Here is a 12,239-nt window from a genome sequence, read left to right as displayed (position 1 = left end):
CTACTATAGATCGCTCCATGCACATTGTTTAGTTTGGCCTGCCTGTGTAAATAGGCATTCAAATAGGTAAAAGCTTACCATCCGTCAGACAATGGGTCGGTGTAAACAGACCCTTACATGGTAAGTGGATTTAAAAAATAACTGAGGCCCTTAGGGTACTGTCACACAGTGGGACTTTGATCGCTACGACGGTACGATCCGTGACGTTCCAGCGATATCCATACGATATCGCTGTGTCTGACACGCTACTGCGATCATGGACCCCGCTGAGAATAGTACGTCGTAGCAGATCGTTTGGAACTTTATTTCCTCGCTGGATCTCCCGCTGTCATCGCTGGATCGTTGTGTGTGACAGCGATCCAGCGATGCGTTCGCTTGTAACCAGGGTAAACATCGGGTTACTAAGCGCAGGGCCGCGCTTAGTAACCCGATGTTTACCGTGGTTACCAGCGTAAAAGTAAAAAACAAACAAACCGTACATACTCACATTCTGGTGTCCGTCAGGTCCCTTGCAGTCTGCTTCCCGCTCTGGCTGACTGCCGGCCGGAAAGTAAGAGCAGATCACAGCGGTGACGTCACCGCTGTGATCTGCTTTCACTTTACGGCGGCACTTAGTCAGAGCGGGAAGCAGACGGCAAGGGACCTGAAGGACACCGGAATGTGAGTATGTACTGTTTTTGTTTTTTTACTTTTACGCTGGTAACCAGGGTAAACATCGGGTTACTAAGCGCGGCCCTGCGCTTAGTAACCCGATGTTTACCCTGGTTACCCGGGACCTCGGCATCGTTGGTCGCTGGAGAGCGGTCTGTGTGACAGCTCTCCAGCGACCACACAACGACTTTCCAACGATCACGGCCAGGTCGTATCGCTGGTCGTGATCGTTGGAAAGTTGCAGAGTGTGACAGTACCCTTATTCATCAAAGGAATTTCATCACAATTCTGGAGTAAATTGCTTTGAAGAGTCTCAAAATTTTTGCACAACTCGATGTTCCGCAAACAATTTAGCAAATTTGGTGTTTTCACACCAGTTTCTCTTTCTCTTAGTGCCACTAAAATGGGCGTAGCTAGGGTGGGACAGGGGTGTGATGCCATGGCTCCTCAAATTCACGACGAGCTGTGGCATTCCTCACACCATTACGTAATGTTATTCTAGTCAGTGACTGGAGTAAGATTTCTCGTGTGGTGTACAGAGTTGCAAGCCACTTGTCAGGCATTTGGTAATTCGTTAAGAGGCGTTCACCTCTTAATAAATCGGAAGAGTCTGACTCCTGCACTCCCACACATTAAAGTTGTCGAGAAAAAATGCTGGTCTTGATGGATTGGAGCCTCTATGTCCATATACACATTGGACGAAAGTCAGCCAAAGAGAGCAGGCCCTCCTGTGTATGAAGACATCTGGGGAGATAACTGTCAACCAAACAAACATCTGACAGCTATCTAATCTGTGTTAAGGGCATTAAAGTCCATCAAGTTCAATATCTTGTGCTTACAAAGCCATTTAACATCTATACTTGGAACTTGGATAGTGTAAGAATAAAATCTAAATAAATCTCATTACATAAAAACACAAAAATAGGGTGGAGTGTTTTCAGAAAGTATCTGCTCCTCTTTCAACATGTTTTTTTCTATAGATCTTGGCATTGTTGCTGTAACTAGCTGCTCTTGCATGTTTGGCAATGAACTTCAGCTCTGTGATACAGTATGTGCGGAATCCAACAGGAAATGAGAGTGCAGTCCCCCAAATCTCCCTCTATTCTCTGTAAACACTAGAAAGGAAGTGTCTTTTATCACAACCAAACAATACAACCTGCAATTTGTGCTCCATCTGCAACCACAGGGGGATTTATGTGCTATCTCAGGCTCGGACTGGCCCATAGGGGAGCAGGGGAATCCCCCGGTGGGCCCTTCTGCAGATCTGGGTCTCAACCCCACTGTATGGGCAGTACTTGGCATAATTCTCTTGATTTACTCTGTACAGAAAAAATCAGCATATCATCACTCATTAACCAAACTACCCAGTTTACAATTATATAGAAGCATAGGTAAATTTGTGAACGAGGGAAGTGTAATATTTGCTTGCAGTTGAAAAGTAGGCCCCCCCAAAGTTAATGTTACTGGTGTCCCTTGGCACCCAGTCCAACATTGTGCTATCTGGCTGTAAAACAATTTATTGGAGAGATCTTGGTTTTAAGGAACCCACGTCTGAAATATTTTGAATTGAGGGACGGTGCAAACTTCTAAGGGACTGTACTCTGTTCTGTACTCTCAGTATCCAATCCTATGTTTTAAATTTAATATCAGGGTATAAAGATAAGTCTCCATATGCCAATTTGGCGCTGTCCACAAGGAGAAAATTTTCCCCTTAAATCCCCTGTCAGGGGCTAAATGTTAAAAAAAATGGATCCTGCAGAGATCTGTTATTTAAAACTGGACTAAAACGTTGTGTCTGCACAGCTATTTTGCCAATGGATTGCTGCTGGTCCATTAAGCGATCACTACTAAACATGTACACATAGCCTATGGGGCCAGCAAATGATTACTGGGGGAGATTTCCATAAGGTATGTCTGATATTAGACTGCCGATTGCATTGTTCATTGTTCTCCAGGAGGTAAGCCGCCAGAGAGATGTCTATCGGTGGCGTTCTCATAGATAACAATTGGCTGAGCGTGTGATCCTGTGTATGGGAGAGACGGTCGAGATGGCTGTCGGCCAAACAATCAACTGAAGCATCATTGGGCCGACAGCCATCTATGGACGGCTTAAGGCATTTAAGAATGTATGTCACAATACTGAAAATTATTTTAGCTGGTAGAGTATTACACTTTTTTATTTTTGTATGTATTTGGTGGCGACTACTCGGCAGCCTGTGAATGTCTTTGTTCCACAAGTAGAAAGCTGCCGCTATACATGCAATTACGAATTGGTGTGTTTCAATTTGAAAGTCCCTGGTGGTTTAAATGGAAAAGTGTTTTTTTTTTAATTTCGAGTTCCCTGGGGTTTTCAATTGTCACTGTACTGTTTTTAGTTTGTTAATAATGCCACAGTGGGATATTGTAGAATAGGATTTTTCTACAGTAGTTGTTGTGCACACTTCTACAGCAACGGTGTTTATTCAGATCAAACCTACAATACTTGGTATAGATCTGGTGGAAAATTCAAGAAAACGGGAGATAAGGTGTTATTAAAATGTAATAATAATTCTGTCCAAAACTTGGTTATCTATGGCTGTGAGAATAACACTTTCCATTCCAGTGCAGTAGACAATGGGATTGTAGAATCTGGTGTATAATGGCAGGCCGAGCTGCAGACATGACCCGCGCTTCCTAATTCTTTGTGTTAGAAGATTGGTTATATAAGGATGTCTATTGAATTTCTCTTTTCTATCTATCTCTTCCAGTGAATACATGTGGAGGACGTTTAAATGCCAAAGTTGCTGGTTACATCACATCACCAGGTTATCCGAATGACTATCCTTCTCATCAGAACTGTTTGTGGGTGGTCAGCGCACCGGAGCCTAACCAGAAGATAGTGCTTAACTTCAATCCTCATTTTGAAATAGAAAAACATGATTGCAAGTAAGAATTTGTTTTTCACCCTATAATATAAGCATACGTGGAGTACACCACACATGTATATCTGCATGATGAGTAGTAATATAAGCATACGTGGAGTACACCACACATGTATATCTGCATGCAGCATAGTAATATAAGCATACGTGGAATACACCACACATTTACAGTATATCTGCATGCAGAGTAGTAATATAAGCATACGTGGAGTACAGCACACATGTATATCTGCATGATGAGTAAAAATAAGTATACGTGAAATACACCGCACATGTATATCTGCATGATGAGAAGTAATATAAGCATACGTGGAGTACACACACATGTATATCTGATGCAGAGTAGTAATATAAGCACATGTGGAGTACAGCGCACATGTATATCTGCATGCAGCATAGTAATAAAAGCATACGTGGAGTACACCACACATGTATATCTAATGCATGATGAGTAGTAATATAAGCACATGTGGAGTACAGCGCACATGTATATCTGCATGCAGCATAGTAATAAAAGCATACGTGGAGTACACCACACATGTATATCTAATGCATGATGAGTAGTAATATAAGCACATGTGGAGTACAGCGCACATGTATATCTGCATAATGAGTAAAAATAAGCATACGTGGAGTACACCGCACTTGTATATCTGCATGATGAGTAGTAATATAAGCATACGTGGAGTACACCGCACATGTTTATATGCATGATGAGTAGTAATATAAGCATACGTGGAGTACACCACACATGTATATCTGCATGATGAGAAGTAATATAAGCAGACGTGGAGTACACCACACATGTATATCTGATGCAGAGTAGTAATATAAGCATACGTGGAGTACACAGCACATGTATATCTGCATGATGAGTAAAAATAAGCATACGTGAAATACACCACACATGTATATCTGCATGATGAGAAGTAATATAAGCATACGTGGAGTACACCGCACATGTATATCTGCATGATGAGTAGTAATATAAGCATACGTGGAGTACACCACACATATATATCTGTATGATGAGTAGTAATATAAACATACATGGAGAACACCGCACATGTATATCTGCATGATGAGTAGTAATATAAGCATACGTGGAGTACACCACACATGTATATCTGCATGATGAGTAGTAATATAAGCATACGTGGAGTACACCACACATGTATATCTGCATGATGAGTAGTAATATAAGCATACGTGGAGTACACCGCACATGTATATCTGTATGATGAGTAGTAATATAAGCATACGTGGAGTACACCACACATGTATATCTGATGCAGAGTAGTAATATAAGCATACGTGGATACACCACACATGTATATCTGCATGATGAGTAGTAATATAAGCATACGTGGAGTACACCGCACATGTATATCTGCATGATGAGTAGTAATATAAGCATTCGTGGAATACACCGCACATGTATATCTGCATGCATAGTAGTAATATACAGTTAGGTCCAGAAATATTTGGACAGAGACAACATTTTTCTCATTTTGGTTATAGACATTACCACAATTTAATTTTAAACAAAACAATTCAGATGCAGTTGAAGTTCAGACTTTCAGCTTTCATTTGAGGGTATCCACATTAAAATTGGATGAAGGGTTTAGGAGTTTCAGCTCCTTAACATGTGCCACCCTGTTTTTTAAGGGACCAAAAGTAATTGGACAGATTCAATAATTTTAAATAAAATGTTCATTTCTAGTACTTGGTTGAAAACCCTTTGTTGGTAATGACTGCCTGAAGTCTTGAACTCATGGACATCACCAGACGCTGTGTTTCCTCCTTTTTCATGGTCTGCCAGGCCTTCACTGCGGTGGTTTTCAGTTGCTGTTTGTTTGTGGGCCTTTCTGTCTGAAGTTTAGTCTTTAACAAGTGAAATGCATGCTCAATTGGGTTGAGATCAGGTGACTGACTTGGCCATTCAAGAATATTCCACTTCTTTGCTTTAATAGACTCCTGGGTTGCTTTGGCTTCATGTTTTGGTCATTGTCCATCTGTAGTATGAAACGACGACCAATCAGTTTTGCTGCATTTGGCTGGATCTGAGCACACAGTATGGCTCTGAATACCTCAGAATTCATTTGGCTGCTTCTGTCCTGTGTCACATCATCAATAAACACTAGTCACCCAGTGCCACTGGCAGCCATGCATGGCCAAGCCATCACACTGCCTCCACCGTGTTTTACAGATGATGTGGTATGCTTTGGATCATGAGCTGTACCAAGCCTTCGCCATACTTTTCTCTTTCCATCATTCTGGTAGAGGTTGATCTTGGTTTCATCTGTCCAAAGAATGTTCTTCCTGAACTGTGCTGGCTTTTTTAGATGTTTTTTAGCCAAGTCCTGTCTAGCCTTTTTATTCTTGACACTTATGAGTGGCTTGCACCGTGCAGTGAACCCTCTGTATTTACTTTCATGCAGTCTTCTCTCTATGGTAGATTTGGATATTGATGCGCCTACCTCCTGGAGAGTTTTCTTCACTTGGTTGGCTGTTGTGAAGGGGTTTCTCTTCACCATGGATGTTATTCTGCGATCACCCACCACTGTTGTCTTCCGTGGGCGCCCAGGTCTTTTGGCATTCATGAGTTCACCAGTGCTTTCTTTCCTTCTCAGGATGTACCAAACTGTACATTTTGCCACTCCGAATATTGTAGCAATTTCTCGGATGGGTTTTTTCTCTGTTTTCACAGCTTAAGAATGGCTTGTTTCACCTTCATGGAGAGCACTTTTGACCGCATGTTTACTTCATAGGAAAACCTTCCAAATGCAAGCACCACACCTCAAATCAACTCCAGGCCTTTTATCTGCTTAGTTGAGAATGACATAATGAAGGGACTGCCCACACCTGTCCATGAAATAGCCTTGGAGTCAATTGTCCAATTACTTTTGGTCCCTTGAAAAAACAGGGTGGCACAGGTTAAGGAGCTGAAACTCCTAAACTCTTCATCCAATTTTAATATGGATACCCTCAAATGAAAGCTGAAAGTCTGAACTTCAACTGCATCTGAATTGTTTTGTTTAAAATTAAATTGTGGTAATGTCTATAACCAAAATGAGAAAAATGTTGTCTCTGTCCAAATATTTCTGGACCTAACTGTAAGCATACGTGGAGTACACACACATGTATATCTGCATGATGAGTAGTAATATAAGCATACATGGAATACACCGCACATGTATATCTGCATGATGAGTAGTAATATAAGCATACGTGGAGTACACACACATGTATATCTGCATGATGAGTAGTAATATAAGCATACGTGGAATACACCGCACATGTATATCTGCATGATGAGTAGTAATGTAAGCATACGTGGAGTACACCACACATGTATATCTGATGCAGAGTAGTAATATAAGCATACGTGGATACACCACACATGTATATCTGCATGATGAGTAGTAATATAAGCATACATGGAATACACCACACATGTATATCTGCATGATGAGTAGTAATATAAGCATACGTGGAATACACCGCACATGTATATCTGCATGCATAGTAGTAATATAAGCATACGTGGAGTACACACACATGTATATCTGCATGATGAGTAGTAATATAAGCATACATGGAATACACCGCACATGTATATCTGCATGATGAGTAGTAATATAAGCATACGTGGAGTACACACACATGTATATCTGCATGATGAGTAGTAATATAAGCATACGTGGAATACACCGCACATGTATATCTGCATGATGAGTAGTAATGTAAGCATACGTGGAGTACACCACACATGTATATCTGATGCAGAGTAGTAATATAAGCATACGTGGATACACCACACATGTATATCTGCATGATGAGTAGTAATATAAGCATACATGGAATACACCACACATGTATATCTGCATGATGAGTAGTAATATAAGCATACGTGGAATACACCGCACATGTATATCTGCATGCATAGTAGTAATATAAGCATATGTGGAGTACACCGCACATGTATATCTGCATGATGAGTAGTAATATAAGCATACGTGGAATACACCACATGTACATCTGCATGCATAGTAGTAATATAAGCATATGTGGAGTACACCGCACATGTATATCTGCATGATGAGTAGTAATATAAGCATATGTGGAATACACCACATGTACATTTATATGCAGGGTAGTGTTATAAGCATACGTGGACTACACCGCACATGTATATCTGCATGCAGAGTAGTAATATAAGCATACGTGGAGTACACCGCACATGTGTATTTGCATGCAGGTTAGTGTTATAAGCATACGTGGAGTACACCACATGTATATTTGTATGCAGGGTAGTGTTATAAGCATACGTGGAATATACCACATGTACATTTATATGCAGGGTAGTGTTATAAGCATACGTGGAATACATCACACATTTATATTTGCATGCAGAGTATTAAGTCAACCAGGATGTTTGTAATATTTGGCGTAGGCACCATGATGTCATTACTCTATAGATTAGACAAAAGACTTAGATGACCCCCTGGCGGAGGATTCTCAGGTCCCTGCACTATGCTATTGATTAGTATTGATCTCTCGTACACACTGGAGAATTTCTGGCTCAGCATGAGAATGTTTCGATCCCACTACTCACAATACACTATTTAAGGCATGTGCATTTTCCCAATCCCCAATACACTGATGAAGTCATCACATAAGTCCATCACTTATGAAACTCGCAGATATTAACTGCTTAACCCTTTCATGCCACTGAAACTGTAGTCTTACTGTGCCATATACATTTTATTATAGTATATAAAGGCCATGCACCTTACAGGATGGCGTCTCTTTACATGCACTCACTAGAAACAAAGGAGCATAGCGGCATGCTCAGCATGAGCATTGTGACATGAACAAGCCATGGAAGATGTCATTTTTGGCAGGGAATGGGTAAACTTCGCTATCGTCTGAAAATGAGTTCTCATGTTACAGTACCGTAAGACTTAAATAATTGATGCCCTGACCCATATATGCCAGTTTGCATCTGTATGCTGAAATGCCAAAGCCCATGGTTAGTAAGTAGCAGAAGATTTATTCAGGAGTGGTGTGCGATACAGTCAAAAACATGACATTGTGGAAGAATATTGATATTTTATGCTGGCGTATTGTATAATGGCGGCATCACATGTACTGTATTTCTACACGTATGTAATATGCAGCTTCAGGAGGAAGTACAAGGCTGCGACTATAAATTGTCGTAGAACATCATATATGTTTTACTGCTTAACTGGTTAAAATCTTCTGGGTTTTCATTTGATTAGTAGTGCCTGATTGTGATTTTAAAGGGGTTTTCCAGTCTAAGGCCGGGATCACACATATGCGAGATAAGGCCGAGTCTCGCAGGTGAAATCCCTCCTCTGGCGCTGGCACTCCGGAGCGGAGCGTGCAGCCTCACAGCAACACATGGAGCTGCACGCTCCGCTCCCAAGTGCCTGCGCCAGAGGAGGGATTTCACCTGCGAGACTCGACCGTATCACGCGTATGTGTAAGACGAAAAGTCTGCAGTCGCTCAGTGTGAATGGTGATTTCCCTGTATCGCGAGGGAGTGGTCGGTGATTTGACCTCATATACGCGATTTGTCTACCTTCTCTCTATGGATGAGAATTGAGAGTAGCTGAATGAGAATAGTCTGCACATGACTTCAATTATGCAAACGCTCTCTTATGCTTACTTGGGGCCTACCGGTGAATCGTGACGTTGGGAAATGTGCACATAGGTTGATTTCAGACTTCTCTCCTTAGACCGGGAAACACTTTAACAATTAGGTAGTTGGAATATTTCTCAACTGAGAGTTAGGGTATGGTAGAAACACGTAGCAGCTGCTAGGAGGCCAAAACCCGTGCCAGCATGTGAATGGCACCGTTTCTAAAGATATGGTTAATGGCAGTGCAGTTTTGTTGGTAAAACCTCTAAAACTGTGCATCCAGTAACTATTTGAAAACTGCACCGATCTTTTTGAGAAAACCTGGATGCCAGAGTGATTTGCAGTCATTGGTGCCCTAAATGTGTGACTGTAACCTTTTGCCTGCCATATTATCCCCAAATGGCTTTTGCAAATGATCATTTAAAAACAATGTAAAATGCATCTAAGGTGTTTAGTAGATGTATGATCCAGATCATTTTTAAATGTGAGGTGCTAAAGCAACCAAGAGAGGATGAAATCTAGGTGCAAATTGTTATTTTACGCAACACTGATTAAAGGGTGTTAATCCGCTCCCAAAATTAATTAGTGAGAATTGCAGCAGTGAGAGGTGCTAAGAACAAAAACCCATATCCATAAGATATGACACTAGATGTCTGCACTTATATGGTTAACCCAAGAAATATTTCATTGCTGCATGTTTGCTAGGCTGCTCATAAATAAAACAAATGCATGCAAAGCTGAAGGATAGAAGGGTATCACCTAGATATTATATGAATTTTTATTAATTTTGTGACTGGACCACTAAAGGAACACTGCGGGTATTTAGCTTAGTTTAAGTCCTAAAGGGGGGGTGCGTGTTATAGGCATCCTGTCTTTGATCTTTCTTTATTCCTTGTGTTACATAATGCCTTTTCAGGCACTGCCCTGGGCATATCACAGCTAATCAGCTCTGCCTAAAATATCCCTTAAAAAATGAAATTATATAATATTTATATATTATATAATTTCACATATCAATTCTGCCTAGAATATCCCTTAAAAATATGAAATGATATAATACTTATATTTTAATTTCGGACTGGCATAAAAAAAAATTTGGGCAATGAATAGAGGACTAATATCCATGGTTTTATGAAAGTGCTTTAATCATACATTCTCATGTTTAAGAAAAACCCTACTCTCACTATGGGCCGAAACATTGATGTTATGTTATTGGTGTATTACAAAATGTATAAACTGCATGTGGTGGCTTTACACCTGTTCAAAGCCAGGACATTTTTTGATAACTTGCTTGGGGTTCGACCCTTAAGCCCCCCAGTTATCCAGAGACCAGGAGGCTGAAACTAGAGGGCTCTGCATTGCTCTGTCTTGAAAGGAGCAGATATGATGCTCAATTCATTTACTATGGGGCTACCAGGGAAAGCCGAGTCCACTGTTCGCCTATTTCCAGTAGTCTCATGGACAATGAATGGAGCGTAGGCCTAGCATGTGCATCTCTGATAAATTCATGACAGAGCCCCACTCTCAAAGTGGCTGGGGGTCCTGACAGTCGAACTTCCAGTGTTCAACAAGTTATTCCCTATCCTAAGAATCGGGGAATCTTGCAATATTGGAACAATCCTATTAATTCTATGTCAATGATCATGGTTCCCATATTCGGCATTGGGACTATTTCCTAAGTTGGCTGCAGCTAGCGTATGGAAGTAATGACTGCATCTTCAAATTAAAAGATTTACATAATACGTCACTCAAGCTGGTCACGCTTATAAGGCTATAACAAAAGAATAACCTCATTCTCAGGAAGTCGATCCTTTACATAGACATGTATGATGGCGGGCACGATGTCGTGCATACAACATACTTATCTACAAAGGCATGGACACAAACCTGTAGAAACCTCTACACCCCTATCACACCACACGCTGTTTGTTCCTCCATGACTCTCATATCAAGTGAAAGTCAAAAATACATTTAAGCAAAATCCACTGGGCTTTGAGTTTGATGGCCGGCTGCCAGGTTGGCGGCACACTGTACGCACAACATTTAGGATAGAATTGACCCTTCCTGTATATTTATGGAATGGCAGTGTATGTCTCTTGGGTTTTGGTAGCTCACATTCTGTAAATTACACTTAGCTTTTAGGGAAATCTTTAGAGATTGGTGTTATCTAACCATCCCTAGCTGATCCTCCTCATAGCAGAGACTCCATAAGCTGCATTATCAGAACTCCCATTAATTCTTTATTATGAACGTAGTTAACCCTTCCTCTACGGGGAGCTGTCACTGCGTCACTTGCACTTTAAGATCCATTGCTTTCATGACAGTTCAAATCCAGACAAGGGAGATAAAGCCACTTGGTGGAAATGAAAGGAAAAAAAAGGCTTCTTTCCATTGGAAATGTTATTGGTCTGTGATTGAATGTCATCATGTCTGTCATGTTACCTCTGATATTTGATCTCAACGGAGGCTGCTGGATGAGTGACTTAATGGCCACTGTTTGTCTGGGAGTAGGTATGGACGCTGACATTTATGCCATTGTCCATGCAGAGCTTATATCAAAAGCTCAAAACCCTGGAGCTTCCCTCCTCCCTGTCTGTTCACCCTCACTCTTTCACTGAATGCTAGGAGTGTGGACTTCTAATAAAGTATCTCAGGAAGTAATTGATTCCTTTCACTCCGAGAATTCTTCTGCCTTGAGGGTCATTGAGGCTGAACAGAAAGCAATGGAAGGTGAGAATTGCCTCTAAATACACCTGGATTGGATGACAGGCTAAGCAACTAAAGTCAGAGAGGCATTAACTTCAAACTGGAGTGATACTGCTGGACAAATGAAAGCCACATTTCATTATCACTCTCGGCCTAGGAACCGTTGTTGAGGAGTGGGATTCTTAGAAATATATAGTTCATCATATAGTTTTGGGTTGGGATTGGCAATCTTTTAGTTAGTTACATATTAACACAGAAAAGTCCTGTTTTGTCAATCTTGGAAAAATGCTGTT

The 12,239-nt window shown here is 41.0% G+C and overlaps 1 protein-coding gene across 2 annotated transcripts in view; it reads left to right on the top strand.

The window, feature by feature from the left end:
* Positions 1–12,239, top strand: part of NRP2 (neuropilin 2) — a 153,395-nt gene that overhangs the window by 32,592 nt on the left and 108,564 nt on the right. For both annotated transcript variants that reach the window (XM_077275760.1, XM_077275761.1), the window contains exon 2: positions 3,399–3,576. In XM_077275760.1, coding sequence (XP_077131875.1) covers positions 3,399–3,576 — 178 coding nt within the window. The remainder of the gene's footprint in view (positions 1–3,398; positions 3,577–12,239) is intronic.

Source organism: Ranitomeya variabilis, chromosome 7, assembly GCF_051348905.1.
Source record: "Ranitomeya variabilis isolate aRanVar5 chromosome 7, aRanVar5.hap1, whole genome shotgun sequence".
NCBI lineage: Eukaryota > Metazoa > Chordata > Amphibia > Anura > Dendrobatidae > Ranitomeya > Ranitomeya variabilis.
The sequence above is the reverse complement of the archived record's forward strand: the minus strand, read 5'-3'. Positions and strand labels throughout refer to the sequence as shown.